This window comes from Pelecanus crispus, chromosome 1 (genome assembly GCF_030463565.1).
Source record: "Pelecanus crispus isolate bPelCri1 chromosome 1, bPelCri1.pri, whole genome shotgun sequence".
Classification (NCBI taxonomy): domain Eukaryota; kingdom Metazoa; phylum Chordata; class Aves; order Pelecaniformes; family Pelecanidae; genus Pelecanus; species Pelecanus crispus.
The window spans coordinates 203,456,357-203,476,123 of NC_134643.1; the positions used below are offsets into that span (position 1 = coordinate 203,456,357).

The 19,767-nt window shown below is 43.4% G+C and overlaps 1 protein-coding gene across 1 annotated transcript in view; it reads left to right on the forward strand.

Annotated features, from left to right (window-relative positions):
* Positions 1-19,767, forward strand: part of FLT1 (fms related receptor tyrosine kinase 1) — a 99,052-nt gene that overhangs the window by 57,348 nt on the left and 21,937 nt on the right. The window contains exons 13-17 of the mRNA XM_009483856.2: positions 955-1,245; positions 6,361-6,507; positions 8,428-8,559; positions 14,385-14,491; positions 17,605-17,743. Coding sequence (XP_009482131.2) covers positions 955-1,245; positions 6,361-6,507; positions 8,428-8,559; positions 14,385-14,491; positions 17,605-17,743 — 816 coding nt within the window. The remainder of the gene's footprint in view (positions 1-954; positions 1,246-6,360; positions 6,508-8,427; positions 8,560-14,384; positions 14,492-17,604; positions 17,744-19,767) is intronic.

Below are 19,767 nucleotides of genomic sequence, written 5' to 3' on the forward strand. Positions count from 1 at the left end.
GAGCCCCAGGTGGAGGCAGCCAGGATGCAGTCAGCACCAGTGCGGGTCTGCACCACTCCCCAGGTGGAGGAAGCTGCAGTAACATTACAATGAACTGCAAACATGACTTTTTCAAGTACGACTTTTTACACTGTCAGCTAAGTTATTCCTGCCTGAACTATCTGCTATGAAAAATCCTTGTGCAAACTTAAGTCATATTTACAGTTAGTAAATGGTTGGTGCGATGACCCTTGGTTTCTCTCAGGTGGAAATATTATTCGTCTATGTTTAATGCCAAGCAGTCTGAATAGAGTGATCTTCATCCTAGCGCTGCCCACACACAGCTGGCCACCCAGGCCAGTGGGTACTGTTTCTTCATTGCTCTTGGGTGGCTGACATGCTTTAAATGCATGGAAGGTAAATACCTCTGTTCCAAGGGAAATCTCAGGTGTGTAATCACAGATTCAGTAATTTCTCAGGATTTGAAGCATTTTTAAGAAATAGACATAATTTTTCTGAATACTCATGAATAGCAAGAAAACAACATAACCAAGCATGATGAGCTGCAGCATTTTTCTACTGTCCTCTTGAGATTCATTTTCTCTCATGCAGTTCATAAGCTGGAGCTGAGCTCTCCTTTTTCATAGTCCCACTGTGCTGTCTTTAAATAATTCTCCTTTTGGTACCTTGCCCCAGCCTGTCTTAACTTGGCATAACATTTATATGAACTCATTACTTCCAAGAGAGACTTCAGTTTACACCAACCGATGTATGAACCCAAGTGTCTCGTAGCTCCAAGGCAAATTATAAGAATAGCTGGAGCCTAGCATAAGAGAGGAAAGATTAGAGACTTCAGCAGGAAGACGACGACATTGATTGGTTCAAAGGCTTCCTGATAAAGGGGAAAATATACACTGCGTTAATTTTGGCTAATTCATTTCGTATAAACTAAAAAGTGTTCTTGATTTTTGACAGATGTACCAAGTGGATTCCATATTAGTTTGGAAAAAATGCCCATTGAAGGAGAGAATTTGATATTGTCCTGTTCGGCCAACAAATTCCTGTACAAAGACATTGCTTGGATTCTACCAAGGACAGTCAACAACCAAACGAAAGCAAAAAGGTCTCTCAACAAGGAGTACTCCATCACCCTCACTCTGACCATCAAGAACGTTTCCCTGGCACACTCGGGCACCTATGCCTGCCGAGCAAGGAACATATACACGGGGAAAGAAGTGCTTCAAAAGAAAGACGTTACAATCAGAGGTGAGCACTGCAACAAAAAGGCTGTTTACTCTCGGATCCTCAAATATAAAAGCACAAGGAATGATTGTACAACACAAAGCAATGTAAAACATTAAAGGACTCATTAAACAGTAACAGGTGTCTCATATCATCTTGATTTTTTATTACTGTTACTACCTTTCAGGCCCTGAGGTGGTGAACATTTCCCCATGGGTTGGACGTAGGAGGAATAGCAAACGAAATCATAATGCGTGAGCTTCCAGTTGAGTTCAGACGGGTGTTTTCTGCTTTGACAAGGCATGTGGAAGCTGGGGTTTGGAAGATCCCCTGTGCTACATTTTGCATGTTGTTTTTTTTCTCTTGCTGTCTCCTACTGAGCAATAAGGAAAACTTTGGATCAATCTTTTCTTCCACTTTGATATCGGCCTCGTCAAAAGTGTCAAAGCTGAATAAACTGATTAACTTTAAAAACTGCTGTTATCAGTTAACAATGGACATTTAATAAATTAACTTTAATGTGCGGAATGAGCACGATTCAGTTTGAGATTGACTGGACTACATATTTTTTATTTTAATCTGATCTTGATGGACTTATAAATATTACCTGCTGAACAAGTTCTAATGCTTATTTATTTGAAATTATTTTCTACACTAAAGTACATTAGTCTTAAAAAGTATCTTCTAAAGGAAGTATGCAGGGAAGAAATAAAAATGTTGATATAATGCACAGACCTATCATATCATTTATAATAATGATGATTTTAAAACTGACAGACGTGAACCATGTTTCTCCAAATAAATCCAGGTAGACTTCCAGTTGCTGTGTTGGTCAATTTTTAAAGTCAATTCTGCACTACTGTAAAAAGCTACTGATAAAAGTGTGAGTATTGCTCCTGGCCTGAAGATACAGGAATTTGTAATGTTGTAATAATTTTATTAAATGAGAAATATTACACTAACATGACTGACAAGGTTGCAGCCAGCACAGTGAGTTATTTAATACATTTTTAAAAATACAAATTCAAAATTGAAGCCATTAAAAATATTCATTGCTTTTGGTATGCAAATGACAATTGGATTTATTATGGGGATAAAGAACCAGCCAAACTGCTGAAGGAGAATTAAGGGCAACCTGAAACTTCCTTGTGAACGTTTCCCCTTTTTTTTTCCTTCATCATGATTTTGCTATGAGGTGTTTCTGTGTATTATAAATTCTGTATAAGGAAGAAGTTACTATTTTTAATAGATCTGATATAACTTTATTTTTTTACAATACATAGCTTTTATTATTTTTGGTTACATTTATGATTGATCATTTATATAGCATTTACATAAGCCATAACAAAACAGACCGTAGTGACCAAAATAGCTACAGCAAAGGAACAAAGTGGCTGTGCTTTTAAAATAGAGGGTGACAACATGACAGTTTCTTGTGCTTGGGAACTCACCAGACTATTTCCTCCTTTAGGTATCGAGACCGTGTCCCACGGCTAAACTTGTCTTTCACGTGGGAATTGCTTTTGTCAAGTGTGAAAGGGTAAACAATAGCATTTCCCCATAATGCCAGTTTCATGGAGCCTAAAATGCTTAGAAAACAATTGATAACCTGGAAGTTGTCAGAGTAAAGAAAAGAATAATCATTTATATCTTGAAATGTCACCTATAGCCTGCTTGTATACAGTAGCTCTTTTGTTCATTATTAGTGCGATGGCTTCCAGAAACAATGTGTTCTTGCAAAGGGACCTGGGTCTCTTTTTTTCTAAAATATGCCTTAAAAGTAAGCAAAATCATTGGTGACTGCTTAAAAATGGGGCAAGTGTGCTCTTTAGCATTTGCAATTCTTCAAAAGAATTACAATACAGAATCCCCCTTTTTATGAGGCTATTTTGTGAGACGACATTTGACGGCAAGGTGGGCGGTGATGACAGGACGTTATGAATTTTCCACGGCCTTGGGAGCTGGAGCATGATGACTTGTAGCAGCCAGTTGCCAGGCAATATGAGTTTGGGTCAAAAAAAAAAAAAAAAAAAAAAAAGTGGCAATTAGACTGTTCCTCTGTGAAATTGTTGTGAATTACGATGATGTGTATCACTGCTGGGTGGACGTCCTGCCAGCCTGGTCTCAACCAGCACTTGGAGGGCCATGCTGTGCAAGGATGTCGTAACATCCCAATGTGGCTGTCCTTGTTGGGAGGCACAGAGAAACCTCACTGGAAACGTTTGAGGAAAGCAGTTCCTGGTGGCCAGATAAAAACTACTGATGTCACTTTTGATGTCCTCAGATGACTGGAGAATCTCATCGGTTTGGGGAGTTTCTCTGCCTTCTGTTGTGTAATATATTATTTAGGGAGAAAGGTGTGAATTATATTTCTTGGATTTTTTAAGTGTTAAAATTAAAGCTTGTATTTATATTTTTGTACTGATTAATAAAAATAAGTGAACAGACAACATAATCATAACAAAGGACAAAAATGGATGGAATGCAAAAGTATACCCCAAAATGAACAAATTGTAACATTTTTTTTACCCATTTGCCATTGTTTGCTTTTGGAAATGCAAATTTTCCCTCCTTACCACCCCAGGCTGGCTGAGTGCTCTGACACCAGCATCCCCTTCTCCACTCTGTGACCCTCGCTGTCGCATCCCCTGGGCCAAACTCTGCCTACAATGAAGTTCCTCGGGGGCACTGAGAGCAGAGTTTGGCCCAGCAGAACAGTGTTTGCGGGCAGGCACGAAGGCTGGGGACGAGCTCGGGGGCTGCTCTGGGCGCTGAGCCCTGCACTGTCCATGCTGGTGGCCAGGGCAGCCCCTCAGCTTTGGGGTGAGCAGAGTGGGATGTTGGAAACTCCCCCGCTTTGGCTTCACTACAAAAATGAATGGGAGAAAACAGATGGTTTGCAAAAGAGAATAATCCTCAGGTTGACCAAGTCCTTGAAAAAACAGCTGATTGCAGCAGAGAAATTATTGGAAGTATGTGAATGGTGACTGGATCTAAGTTTTAAGCAAAAAAGTTTTTCTTAATATGAAACCCCATCTTTAGTGTATGGCTATAAACAAATTAAAATTAATCGCAAATAACTCACAGAATGTGTGATTTGCCTTTGTTGTGTCATCTTGTCCGCCTTCATTTTGGATGTCTGGTCTCGGGTGTCCATCAGGGACTGCTGATAAATGTGAAATGGGGAGCTCTTCTCAGCATGCATACGTGGACATGTGTCAGACAGTGCCTGTTCATAGACAGACTGTGTTGTGAAAAATGAGAACTGCACAAAAATCGAGGCAAGGTATCAATGAGAAGAGGGCAGTCTTGGCCGCAAAGCGATATTGTTGACCATGTCATTGTGTAGGTATTTGATGAAGAATTTACAGTCTCTCTCATGAGCATTGCTGTTTGGAAAGAGAGAACAAATTGTCTACTACACTGTAAACAAAAACTAGCATTGCCTGTGGAAATTACAGACTTGCAGCTCAGAAAAGCTCAAACTGGTCTTTGCAGGGTCATGACTGTGCTGGAACTAATTTCAGGGGGTAAGAGCATAGCAAAGATAGCCTACTTTAAAAGTGCTTTTAGTACTACAGAGTTCACGCGCACTGCATCAGCTGGTGGTACATAGGTGCTTACTTTTTCTGGAGAGTTTTTATTTACAGCTGGTAACAGAATGATTGTGAAGATGGAAATATCTGATAGTCATTTTTTCTGAAAGGATAGAGAATAATCTTCCAAACACAGAATGTCAGAAATTCAGCTGATATTGTACTTGAAATTGGTGTACTGGTATCTACTGCAGTCTAAAAGAAAGTATTTCCAAAGAGGTGGTTTCTGCTTTGTTTTGCTTTGTTATATTTCATATTTTGTAATGCGTGTCTTACCATGTTAGTAACTGCTGATCCTGGCAGTGTCCTTGAAGGGAGAGATTGCAAATAATCAGTTCTTGCAAGACTGAGCAATTTGAGGGAGTCTGCAGAGCATTTGCATCTGTGAGATTGCCTGGGAGCTCCCCAGATTCCCCATCACTGCTTCTTTTAAAGGGACCGAAATACCAAAAAGGATGATGTGAGAGTTGCAAATGTGACAGAAAGATTTTGCCATATAATGTACGTAAACATTGCAAATATCTTGATCTTTGTCAGAACAGCCTTTGGCTCTGCACAAAATGGGTACGGGATTGAAACGAGGATGAGAAAGATTCATTGGTTTGCTTCTTTCAGCGATGACTTTAACATGTTTACAGAGTGTTTTTGAAATGCCCTTCTGGGAGGCCCTTGAGCAGAAACAGAACAGATGAGATGTGCTTCCAATACTCTTTGTCACTGACTGTCATGGAAATGTGTTTTATTACATTGCATTCGTATGAATGTCAGTAGATAAAAGTAAAACAGGAGCGGTGTTGCTATGCTGTGTGGCCTGCTAGCACTCAGCTTCGGCCCCTGCCATCCGGGTTTCCAGCGTCTGTGGCTGCCAGAGGACATGGGCGCATTTCTCACCAACACAGTTTTGGCAGGCGGGCTGTGGTGTGGTTTGGCCAGGCCTTGTTGTGTTCAGTCAAATATGTGAAACGCAAAAGTGGAAGAATTTATGAAGACTTTGGGATGTGTAACACAATGTTTTTGTGCTTATGGTTTCTGGTTTTAGATGATGTGAGTTTACTGAACATGATTTGTAACTGTACTCTTTAAAGTAAGTAACTGATAAAAGTCACATTCATGGGTAACGTGGTGCACAGAGCTGCATGGTGCTATCAATGACGCAGAGATACTCTGCTACAAGGGTGTCCTGCTAATTGTTAAAAACTTTGGTGTCACAGTTTGTTTCTCCCGATGACGCAAAACTCTGAGCTTTCATAGAAATTCATTGCTGTCAATAAACAAATGTGGTTGGTAATGGAACTGAGGAAATCTTTTAAACAGTTTATCACTGGGTCTTCATTGGTCAGCATAACCGGCTATCACTGAGTAACAGGGTTACTCTGTACACACCAGATGCTCTTAAGCAAACTGGAATGGTAAATAAAATCTGTGAACAATGAACTTGGTAGAACAGCCATAGGTGTTTACATCAGTAAAATGCTGGTAGGGCAGATAATTAAACCCCCGCAGTTATAGGAATGTAAAACGGAGGTGTTGTTTTGTCTTGTAGCTCAAGAGGCACCAGCCCTGCTGCGGCACCTTATGGATCAGACAGTGAACACCAGTAACTCGGCTATGTTGGAGTGCCAGGTTCGTGGCATCCCCGAGCCCCAGATATCCTGGTTTAAAAACCATGAGGAAATACAGCAAGAATCAGGTGAGAGCTCTGTATACCCACTTACCTTTTACGGCCTTTTTATTTACCTGTCTGCCTTAGGTAGCCATTTGCAGAGTCCAGATTACCCAGCTGTAAGGAAGGAGTACTCCCTGGGTGTTACAGGCAGGCAGCAGCATGGGTTGCTCCGCGTTTTTCTGTCTCACTCCCAAACCTCAGCCAGGCTGGAGATGTAGGCACAACGGGCCTCTATGGAGTCAGTGGAAAAAATACAGCTCTCAATTTGCATCTTAGAAGAGTCATCTCCAGAGAAACATATGTCTCTCCATTTACTATAGAGGGAGCCTAAGGATCAGGTGTCGTGGCCAGTGTATAGCTAGGCAGAAGAAAACCGAGCTTGAGTGGTGCACGTAGGAGCACCAGTGGGAGTCTGTGGTCAGGCATGCAAAGTCTGTTCTAGGTTCACAGCCTAGCCACCAGACTAATTCCATAACTGGGGTCTCCAAAACTGCAATGCATCTGCCAGCAGCCAGGGAATCCAGGTCTCATGCAGCAGAAAGGAACAACTTCCCAGGTGGCATGCTGTAGCTACAGGAAAACTTTGGGACATATTTACCGCTGTGTCCGGAATGTGGCTTCAAAGATCAGCTAAGGCTACATGTCCAGCTCTGATGACACCACAGTCACAGAAGTACTCCTTGGAGATTTCAGGTGGAGATGAATGATGAGGGAAAAGGCAAAACCTTTCTCATGGGAATTCGTCCTCATTTGGCTCAGAAGCACACAATGAGCTAGTGTTACAGGCTCAGCAAAAATGTTCAAGGAGGTTTGGTCTGTAGGAACTTGAATCCTAAGTGTAGTCTTCAACAACAACATTTCAGAAAGTTTGTCTTTAAGGTTCTGTCCTGCATTGTTGGAAATTACTATAGCATGAATAAAGGTGACTGGGAAAAACTCTGAGGATTTCTCCCAGTGAGTCATAAACCTGTGCAGACTTGCAGCACAGACACTAAACTTAATCTAGAGCCAGATTCCATGAAGCTTTACAGTGACCACATCATTGTAATGTGCATTATTACACTTTCTTCTAAAATGAGTGTTATGTGTCTAACTTGGGTGTAATACAATACATAAAGCTAGGGGCCAGGAATATGTCTCTAGAGAGTAGGTCAGAGCACAGAGGTACCTGAAATAGATGGTGGGAATGCATTTTGGTGGGACAGTAGTTCTGATGGAGCCAAATGCACAAGTGTGTATTTGACTGCACATTTCCTGGCTATACAGTGCCTTAAAGGCAGTCCTGAGGCCAAATCTGCTGCCTGCCTCCTCCTTGCTTGCTGGAGTATTGCCCAGACTGGCTTCTGGGTTGACCCATCTGGAATAAACAAGGTGTTGAAAAATTCAGGTAATTCCTATGTTTTAGGGTATACCTCATGGGACCTCCCTTTGCTCTAGCTGGGGTCCATCCAAGAAGGGGCCCATCATTCCACATGGGCAAGTAAGATCTGGAGCAAGTCTGCTGCCCATAAGGCCAGTGTGGATGCATGGAGCTGGGTCTTGGAAGTGCTCTAAGCTCAAGTTGCTTCTGGTGAAGACATACACCTGTAAGTGCAGTGCTAAGCAATCAGACCACCCGTTTTCCAAAACATGGAGACATCATGAAGAACTCACTTGGATGAAAGTCTAGGCACAGTGCTAATCAATATACACGATACCAAGTGCTCCCAAGATCATTCCCTTAGGCTGAGCATTTTCCACTCACACAAGTGCTTTATAAACACTGATTTCCAGAAGATTCCCAAAACATCCAAGTACCTTTGGCTTTCCTGCAGATAACATTGCGCTGTGCAGTCTGTGGCTCAGATTTCTTTTGAGAAGAACTTGAAGCGCATACTATTACACAAGGGCCTGTTTTTGTTTATATCCTGGCTCCCTCTCATTGCAAAATATTTCATTTCACAGGAATAATTTTAGGGCCCGGAAGCCGAATGCTGTTTATTGAAAGAGTAAAAGAGGAGGATGAAGGACTTTACCAGTGTATAGCCACCAACTTAAAAGGGTCCGTGGAGAGTGCAGCATATGTGACGGTACAAGGTAAAGCATGACATTAAATGGGAATAGCAAGCTTGCCAGGGTGATGTTCTTACTCAGGCTGGAAAGGCAGGGGTATGACCTGGGGCTCAGGCGGTGATCTCTGAAGGCAGCAGTTTGAAGGAAGTTCTAGCAAGGGAAGTGTACCAGGTTGGAAAGGAAGCCTAGCAGGAAATGCTAACTCAGAGCATGTTTACACTGACCTAAAAAGAAGAATTGCTTCAACCCAACAAAGATCGGGTCAGGGTAGAAGAGAAATGTAAATTTAGTATCATCAAAACAAACAAAAACCAGAATAAGGAACACTGTCCTACCCACTCATATTCCCATTTCAGGTTAATTCCATAGAAATTAGAGGCCTGGGCTATTTTCATTTGTTTATTTTCAATGTAAAGCGAGCTGTCAAATTGGACTAGAAGACTTTAGCATAGCAATAGCTACATATGCATTTTTCAAAGTACTTGTTGTAAGAAGTAAGTATGATCTAGTTATTTCTGTAACCATTACTTCGGTTATTTTGCTATTCATTTAAATATTCTGCCTTCTGCCAAGCTTGACTCAGGCCTGTGGCAGTGATTTCTATGAAGTAATTTTACATTGCATAAAAAGAAAGTTTATCCACTGACTTTTCAGTTTCATTGAATACCCTTTTGGTTCTTACATTATGAGATAAGAGAAAAAGGTTGACATTCTCCATATAAGTCAGTGCCACATATAAATTGAATTTGACATAACCTATCTTATTGATCTCATGTGTTAAGTAAATAGTCCTAAATACAATTAGTTTCTCTTTATAGAAGACAATTTGACTACCACCAGGTCTCTCAGGCAGGGATTATGTCTTTGTGGATGTTCTCATACAATTGCTAAATGTATCTGAATACTACTGAGTCTTTGGATATTACCCTGTAGCAGAAGACAATTACAGCTAGTAAATCAGTATTGATTTTCTGCCATAAGTGCGTTAGCAGTCTCAGTTAAAGGTGATCATTGATGATACTATGATGTTTTTGATTGAAAAGGTCAGGGATAAGTGTATGTACTTGCAGGCTGGCCTGATTGGTGTAATCAAGGAGTTAAAACCACCTATCTCCTCACGACTAATACTAAGGTTTGTACAACCACTATAACAGCTAAAAGAATAACTTGTTCCTAAGTGCTTGCTGTCCGATGCATCCTATTAATTGATAGTCCTGGACAATGAACTCATTATTGTGTTGATTTTTAACATCATTGTAGCTTGGCTGTTTATTACAACCACAAGCATTCTGTCAGTTGGCTTCTAGGAAGCCATATCTCTTAGTCCGTGATCCAGAGGAGAGGAAAGACAGCAGCCAGGAAGGCTTCTTCTCCGGTTACATGTCCTATGGTCTACTGGCAATGTTCCTGTGTGACTCCTATAGGGGGGTCTTAGATAAGCAGGAGATGAAGTCTACCATATTATAATCTATAGCTTTGGGACTGGATGAGAAAAAAAGAGAGTGAGTTTGTCTTATCTACTATGATCAAAGAAAATGCCTTTCCACCCTCTCTCTTCCTACTGCCTGAAAGGACATCACTGGAGGTCTTCTCGCTCATTCCTATGCTGAACTGCAGTGTCTGTCCCTCTCCCAGGGAATGGCAGCCTCTCACCCCATCCCTGACCCTGGAGGGATGAGATCAGGGCTTAAACATGGGCCTCTCTCTAGGCTTTGCCACCTGCTCGTCTTTCTGAGAAATACAGCCCCTGCGACTGTCACTGCAAGTACCAAAGCCTACCAAAGCCTTCCCTCCATCCCGGCAGCTCTCAGAGCACGGGGCTGCAGATCAAAGGGAGCGGAGCAATGCCTTGTGCTGATGGCCGTGTTTAGCAGATTGGAAGAGTAGTTTGTGAACGAGTCAGGAAGGAAACTGTCTGCTCTCTTTATTTCCTCTGAAAAAACATTCTTATACTCGCAGATAAAACAATGTGTTATTTTTGTATCCGAGATGGATGAATGGATGGTGGAATCCACGGGCCGTCTTTAAATAATCACAGCCTGTGTTTGGTTTGGAAGCCATGCTTGCTGGGCTGTCTGAGGAGGAGAGGGGCTGAGTTTGTGGACATGTCAGAGCAAGCTGTCTGCTTGCTCTTGGCTGAGGAACTGAAGAGGCAGTGAATCTGCAAGGAGTGAATGGGAACAGCAAATGGCTGCCAGAGCACCCAGCAGGCAGAGGGGACTGTGTCCCTAAAAACCTGGGGACACAAGCTGCTGGGCACGGGGGGAACACAGGCTGTCTTGGGCAGCCTTCCTGCAGGGGGGGTCACAGTGTCTGCCCTGCTCACAGAATGGATGACTTGCCATGAAAGCCTTGCCCTGCTTCTCCTGGGGACCCGCACACCCCCCCCTCAGCAGGAGACAGTGATACAGTTGCAGAGGTGCTGCACCATTTGAAGGGGATGTGTTGACAAAGGAAGGAGCATCTTTTACAGCTCGCACTCACTGGAATCTGGATGTATAACAAGCAAATGAATACAGCAACACAGCCCGTCTTAAAGCTGATGCTTGATAACTTAATGTGATCCCTGCTGATGAAAAGAAAAGCATCACATTTATTAAGCATTCACAGAACTATTCTGACACTATGAAAATGGTGTTTGCTTTTTAAATAACTGTCTCATTTTCTACATATCTATCTATCTTTCTGACTTTGTAACTCAAAAAGTTGTTTTGCTTTTTGGGTCACTGACTCTGAAGTCATCAGGAATGTTTCAATGAAGTTTAGCTGGAATTCCCTCGGCTACTGGATGGGTTCAGCTTGGGTTATGTGGGTGACTGTAACAGAAAAGGTGAACATCAGGGGACACTTAGAGTCTTGTTACCTCAGAGAATGGTCAAAGTGGGTTGGAAGGGAATCCTGGAGATCTCTAGTTCAACCTCAGCTCAAACCAGATCATCACCAGCACTACCTCCAGTCAGTGATGCCTTTGTCTGGCCAGGTTGTGACAGCCTCCAAGGATGGAAATTCCTCAGCATCTCTAAGCACCCATCCCAGTGCTGCAGTGCTGTGATCATGGGATCACATGGATTAAGCAGGGTAGACCGCATTGGTGTAGGGGTGAGGGACATTTTGGGTGCAGCAGAGTGGTGTTGGTGCCCCAGGCACCGTGGTTGGCACCTGACACAGAGCTGCAGGGACAGGAAGGGGGCTGCCACTTGCTGCAGCGAGTCAGATGGGGCAGAGCCGCATATGGGGGAAAGTCTGTGTCTAATGAGGTAGCTGGTGGGTAAAGGTCTGGGAGGGGTGTAAGGGGGAGCCAGAAAACTTGGGCTACTGGGCAGACACAGAGAGAGAGAGAGAGAGAGAGAGAGAGATTTGGTCCTGCTTACAGCCCCTCCAAGCTCTGCTAATCCTAAACTGTCTTCTGAGTGTTCCTGCCTGTTCTGCCTCAAATCAAACCTTTTCCTACCCAGCTAAGAGGCACTCAGCCAGCTCTGGCTGCAAGGCTTTTAGCAAGACTAGGAATCTGGCGTTTGATAACCCAGCCCAACCCCAGTCTGGCGAAATGTTTTCCAGTTGCCTAAATTTGCTCAGACTTTTCAAAGACAGCACCTTCAAGTCTCTTCACTAACTCCTGGGCAGCATATGGTAGCAGTTAGGGAGTTGCTGCCTTCCACCCCAGGACTGGCTGTACCATGCCTCACGGGTTTTCTGAGTCCTGCCATATGGAGCAGTGGCAACAAATGAACCTTCAGCCCCTCCAGGTTTTGCTGAATAAATGTCAGAAACTATTACTCGCCATCTGCACGGGTGCTGCTCAGAAGCAAAAGGACCGTATCCATATGTAAAAGGAAAGCCTGGTGCCAGAGGATAGGCAAGCTGTGTTAAGCTGTATCATTTGTGGCATCACTATGTCCCATATTTAAATCAAGTCTTTAAGAAAACACTTGTGAAGAATGAACACTTTTGGTATTTTGAAGAAACAGATACTTTATATCTCCATTTGTAGTTGCAGTCGTATTTTTCTTCAATGAGCTTTATTCTCAAAGCTCCAGAATGGACGTGCCGGAGGAATCTTAGATATAGGGCACAAATGCAAATCTCGTTATCACCTTTAGAGAGGGAAGATATTATGCTAGCTAAGCCACAGCTACAGGAAGCAATTCAACCTCTAAACAAAGCTCCGTAGCCTTGCCTAAAACCAGGCAACACATCCCTCTGGATTACTCAGTAAGCCCATCAGTGAGACATCAATCATCCCTTTTCCATGTATCAGGGGTAACACCGAGCTGCCCGGGGTCTGAAACTGCTGCAAGTGCAGTTGACAAAACCACTGCAAAATCATGTTCAGATTCACTCCTCCTTGTTCTCTCATTTTCTCTCTCTGGAGAGTGTATCAGAATAAGAGGCAGAGCACGAGGGTTTTTTTGCATTTGCTACCAATCAGATGGAAAACATATTGTGGGAAGTGTGGTATTTTGACACGATCACAGGATTTGCAAAACAGACTGCTCTGAAAACATTTTACAAGTCCCTAAGTAGCAGTCTGAAGCGAATTTTATTTTCGCTTTTTTTTAAGATCTGTCAGTGGGCTCTAATACTCTCTGGATTTCTAATGTTCATGTTTTCTTGCTGCTCTGTTTTCAGTCGTCATTTTTGTTTTTGCCTTTCTGTGCTTATTCTGTTCCCTGGTTTGGAGAGCTCTCCCAGCTCCCTGCCAGCTGGGTTCTGTGACGTGCTGCTGGGGACCAAGAGGGCCCCGTGTCCCCTTGGGGAGCCTGGCCCCATGCTGCTGGTGTGACTGGCAGGAGACCTGAGGGCACAGAGCCTGCCAGGGGGACTAGCAGGTAGGAGGAAGCACTGGGTCCTACGCCCCAGGTTTCTGGCCACACTGCTTGGGGGGGATTAGGATCAAGACCCCTGTGCCACGCTCTGCACAAGCTGAGGTCACAGGTGCCAGACTGGGACCATCCAGACCATGTGAAGGAGAGCTCATGGACTGCTGCCAGCTGCACCGCAAGCCTCCAAGGGAGCCCCCAGCTCCCCCCCAGAGAGGTTTTTGGTGAGGGCTGGTAGGTTTCCAGCATGGCTGGGATGGAGGTGCAGGCTGCAGGGCTCAGCCACCAGCATGGAAGATCTTGCCAAGCTGGGGAAGAGCAGGTGCAGTGCCCAAGGAAAGGCATCAAATGTTCTGGACAGCAAAACCCAAGCAGCAGCGCTGCAGTGTGTCCCGGGTCACACCTGGATTTACTGGTGTCTACACCAGCACAAGCCCTCCCTGGAGCTTCTCCTGCGTGTCCTCAGCAGCTCTCGCACCATGGCATTGCCCCTGGGGAAGGGCCAGCAGAGCCTTTCCCTCCACACAGCTCTGTCCTCTCCTGAGGCTGCTAGGGACTAAGCGTTTCTGAGACCTCTGCTCTTCTCTCGGATGTGGGCTTGGCCCGATGGGTTTTGCTGTTGCAGGGCAGGGGGGGTGGTGAAACTGCATGAGCAGGCCCACACACATTCTTACACAGAGAAGATTTGGCTAAAAATATCCTGCAGCTGAATTTCCACCTCAAAAAGAAATTATTATCTGACTGGCCATCATCAATCTGGTATACTTCACCTCCTGCACCCCAAAGAAGAGCTGACTTTTTACTGAAAAACTTATGGATGGTTCAAATGCAGTTTTGCTGTGTTCAATAAAACAGCTTTTCTGGGGAGACCATTTTTTTCCTGGGTCTGCGGGCCAGTCCAAACAGAGATTAATACCCCATTGAAAAGAAGCAGGTCCTTCCTGGTATTTTATTTTAATGGCAAAGAAACTTAAAGTGCCCTTGCTTTGAAGGTCATTTTCTAAAATGTTTGCTGCTTGATTTTCCCAGGCACATCAGAGAGGTCAAACCTGGAGCTAATAACCCTGACCTGTACCTGCGTGGCTGCGACACTCTTTTGGCTCCTGTTGACCCTCTTCATTCGCAAGCTGAAGAGGGTAAGAACGGATGGGGAGCGCCCGGTGGCACCTGCTTCTCCTTATGAGCTGTTTGCTCATGTTAGAAAAATCCTTCCCAGGCCACTGGGATTAATGAGTCTATAAAAAAAAAATCTGATTCTCACCTTTGTTCCCTGTGCAATCAGCAGGCTGCTGATGGGTGCCCAGGGAACGGTGACTTGCAAAGCTGAGTATGAGTAAGCCCAGAAGCAAAGCCTGGGTGGGGCAAGGCTCTGAGACTCACAAGCATTTGGGTTCCTGACTCCCACCAAAGGCATCCCCATTCCCTTAAAAGCTGTGGGAATTCGGCATCTTAATGCCTCTGAAGATCTGAGTGAGTGGGAGTGACAGATCTTCGCAGAGTGCGCTGGGGTCTGGTTTGCACATGGTGTCTGGTACCATTACATCACCTGCAAAGTGATATTTTACTGAAATAGTTTTGGTGGTGCAGCCTCTAGAGCAGATGATCGTGTATCAGCATGATAATGTTAACTGCCCCTGCAGCTGACCCTCCTTCTTGTTCAAGGCTGACTGATGGTTTAAAGCCCCTTTTTGTTGACAACGTCATGTCTGCCTTGCGTGGTGTGTGCAAGTTAAACGACAGCAGCTCTCATAAGCAGAAAATACAATTCTTTGGTAGTGCAGAAACATCTCAGAGCAACATGCAGGAGCAGATGGATTTGAGGGAAGGGAGGTACCGGGGCAATGGGGTGCTCTGCAGGACCCAAGATGAGGCATGGCTGCACGTCCCCCTCTCCCCCAATCTCACACCACAGTGGCACCGAGCCCCAGCTGCCCTCCTTCGCCCAGCTGGAGAGGTACCACAGCGCAGTGCCACGGGGATCAGCTCACAGCCACCATGGCTGAACAAGTTCCAGCTGGCTGAGCTCCGTGACAATTGCTAAAGATTCACTGCAGCCTTCCAGACAGTTTTATGTCAACCTGCATTAAGGCCTGCCTGTATTTTAGGTTTTACACTGAGAACTTCTACTGACTGATGGGAATGCAGGACCAGACATCCAAACCAGGACAGTATGGCAGCAGTCGCTCTGCCTGCCTTCCTACTGCCACCAACTTTCATAAGAAGAAATGCGTAGGAGTTTTAGGGGAGAGAAAAGTTGAGGTCAGCTGAAGCTGTGAAGAAACTTTGTACCTGTAGAGAAATTACAAAGCAAGTGGGACCAGGTCTAACTGCTCACCAGTAATGACGAAGCAATTCATAACAAGACTGCGAACCCTTGGGAAACTATAAGTTTTAAAAGTAGCAAAGGGTCTCAGGTTTTTTTTTTTTTTTTATTTGTTATGATACCAAAACTTGACATTTGTTTGTTAGATTGTTAAAAGATAATAAAAGTGATCATCATTGCTGTTGAACAAGGGACTTTAACTAGATGACACGTGAAGGCTTCTTTCCAGATGAGGCTTTCCAGATAGTGTTGGTCGTTGTGTTTCTGTTACAAACCCTTACTCTCAAGGATTTATGTCTGGAATTAACTCTAAATTGAATTTCATATACAAATTATGTTGCCACAAGAGAAAAAAATACTTTTATGCTCTCTGAGAGCATTTTCGTAAAGCTTGTCTGTTATGTATACAGGGACAAATGCTATACTTAACAATTCTTCAATCATTCAAAATGTTGTTTCAAATCTCTAATTGTGCCAACGATTTGGTATTCAGTGCATCTGAAGAAAGAAACATAGGCAGCTCTCTGCACGTTCCCACTCTTCTAGTACTGTACATGGGATGGGTCCACTTAAAAGCTCTTCTAAAGTGACTGGTAGGAGCAGTCTGGTACACACGTCTCTATCAAGAAATGCTCTTTTCAGAGCACCACACACACTTCTGTTTCTATCCATATCCCACTTATCCATGTCCAGTCCAGGGTCAGTGGATGGTTTGGAGCCAGGCTTTATGCCACCTGACTTTTCCCCAAGCATCAGTGTAGTCCTTCTTGGGACTAACATGTGTACTTGGGATGGTGAAAGGCGACTAAAACAGGAGCTATTAACTACTGTCATTTTAGTCTAGTTACGTTTGTAACCAAAGCTTACACAGCTAGTAATACCCTTCTCAAACAAACACCTGGAAATGCATGTATTAGGAACATATTTCCAAGCTGTAGAGGAGGAAAGTTGAAAGTCCCAGGGGACAGTTAAAGACTATCTAGATATGTCTGTGTTTTTGTGTATCTGCCTGTGTGCTGTTTCCATGAGTTTAGGAAAAGCAACATGAAGGGGTTCAGTTCAACAGATTTTTCATAAATTCCAAGTAATAGCCAGGAAATTAGAGCAAACACTAGACCTTTTCTATAGAAATATCATTAGTCCTGTGTCAAGAAAAGTCTAGTGGATTAGAGTGGCAATCTAGGTGCTCTTTGAAGGAAAATATGTTTCACATGGATGGACTGCAGAAAACTTTGAGATTAGGTTCATCTTTCCTTACGTTTCTCATGTGAAGTGGATAATCCATTTGCTCAGTAGAAACTGAACTTCTGGCAAATTCATTTGAAATTATGTGTTTGAGTCTGGGTGTTTATGAATTCTTCCAAACTCAAATAATTTCAGTAAATTTGTCAGAAATGATACCAAAGAAATAAAAAATTCTGAAAATTTATAAACAGTTTCTGAATTGTATAACATCTAGTCTCCTGACAACTGGTCTTGCACAACTTCTAACCACATATGACATATCTTTGCTGGGTATATGGGAAAAATAAGCACTGGCAGTTGAAATCCATCTGTTGCATATGACCAATTCTTGCTTTGCACAATCATGAAGAAAAGTTATTTTTATCAGCAATGTTTAGTCATTTGCTGAAAATAGCTCTCTTGACTGTGCAGAGGGCCTGTAGCATAGCACCATATGTTAATACAGATCCACATGGATTTAATTGAAGAAACCTATATGTCACATACGAGGAAAGCTAGAGGACAGAGTTTCTTTTACATAAGAAGTCTTGCAATATTTAAAAAAGCCAAAGGGATCTTAACCAAACCATCTATTGGACTGTGAAACACGCAGCCCTGTGGACAGAATTAACTTGTAACCCTTGATCCAAACAGGAAGATGCTTATCCTCTTTTACATTTTGCCATATTCTTTGTTTTCTAGCCTTATTCCTCTGAAATGAAGACCAACCATTACCTGTCAATCATAATGGATCCTGACGAAGTCCCCTTAGATGAGCAATGTGAACGTCTGCCTTATGATGCCAGCAAGTGGGAGATTGCAAGGGAAAGGCTTAAACTAGGTAATATTGTCATACCTCACACTGGGTTTGCAGTGATTGAATGAGATGTCCTTGTACAGGTAAAGAGGAGTTGGGTGTGTTTTAGACACGTGTTTTTTAGTGCCATGTTCAGTGTGAGCTATTCCATACCAAGTGCCCTGGTCCGTGACTGGCTTACAGCATTTAGGACTGACTGACTGTGTCTACCTGACTTTCCGTATGTATTTTGACTCCAGGTAGGAAAACTAAAATACAGACAATAATGCTGCACTCTATTTTTTGCAGACCGATTTTCTTAAAACATGACATAAAAACAGGGCAGCCGAAGGCTTCCCAATCAGACTGCTGATTTGGATGCTTCTCTCTCTAGACTCAGGAGCCTGACCTTTGGCGTTTTCTGTTATTTTCTTCCCCTGCAACATGGTTATGTGCTCATCTGGCAAAAAACCTACGCAGAAATGGGTCCTCACACTCCACTCTGTACCCACCCCTGTTTCTCCCTTTCCTCTTCTCTCCAGCACACTCTCCCTGTTTTCCTTCTGTGCTACAGATTTATAAACATTCTTGTCGGTGCACCATGAAGTGTGAGAATGTGACACATGAGTCCACACATGAATAAATAAATATCTACAGAAACTTTGAACCTGCATCAAGCTCGCCTACAGATGCCCCAGCAAACACATGGGTTTGGGAGCGTTCCTTACTTGCTTAGCCTAGTGTGGGGCTGATGAGGAGGGCAGGAGGGTAGGGACCAGATTTTGAAGCTGAGGAAGCCCTTCAGAAACCACACAGGTTTTAGCAAGAGGGTCAACACTAAAATATCAGTGATAAGCTCAGCCTGTTGCTAGTGCTGTTTGTTCTTTCAGGAACACATTAGATTTGCCCTACAGCAAGGTCTAGAAAATCCCTGCATGTTAGCCAGGAACTGTAACAGATTCCTTCTGTCCTCTGGGGATCAGGGACAGAGGGTGATTAAAACATGCATACAATTAGGATCATACTTAATTCTCCTGCTAGAAGTCACAAGGCGACCAGATGTGGATGAGCACAGCTGAAATACATTGCTAGCAATTTATAATTGTCATACACAATTCTGGGAATGCTAAAACATAACCTTCTGCTGGAATGTCTTCAGTGTTCAAATAGTTTTCTTACTATGACGGACCAAGAGCTTGATGTTCAGACAATGTGATCCCTGCTTTATGCAATGCTTTATTTCTGTGTAAATCCCACGGAAAGAATCAAGCAGAAATGGAATGTAAACACCAAGGAAAACCCCATGTCTTGCAGGGTTGGTGTTTGGAATCTGGAGGTGAGGAATGATGACCAGAGAATGAGTTAAAAGTGGAAAAGCTGGTGTAAACAAATAAAGAATGCTGACAATGAATGAGAACCAGATTCAGAGAAGTTGGGTATGTGCAGTATGCTAGATTAGCTCAGTGCAAGTCTTGCTTACATGGCAGTTGGCTCAGTCTTTGAGTAACCTTGGCAGTCTCTGAGGATTAGTGTCTCACAAACACAAAATGTGCTTCTATGGCTTTTTAAAAAATATTTTTACTTAGAAATGCAACGCCTTCCAGCATCAGATATGTCTGTTTTTCTCTTTCCACCTACTTATCCTCCAGGATACATATTTATTGTAACTTTTGCAAGTAAGTATCTCCTTTCAGCCCGCATCTCCTTTGCTGTGCGTTCCTCCAACATACAGCCCACAGCTGTGATGCAATGCTTATATAACAGGACTCCCTCTCCATCTGTAAGAGCTACAGATGTTACAGGAAATTTCACACAGGCACCACTGGAGTCAGGGTAATCAACACTCAGTATAGATTAGTCTGACTGAGAGCAAAATGTCATCTTTTCATTAGGCAGAAAAATGCTGGTTATATAAATCACTGTCAGCGTGGTCAGTGATAATGTTGCTGTCCAGTGTTAAGTGTTGAGCTATCATGCATTTCTCACCTTACTCTTGGGCTTGACCTTCCTAGTCTATGAGAGGTCACACACTGCTTATGCTGTGGTGCAGGACTCCGAGGGAGTGTTGC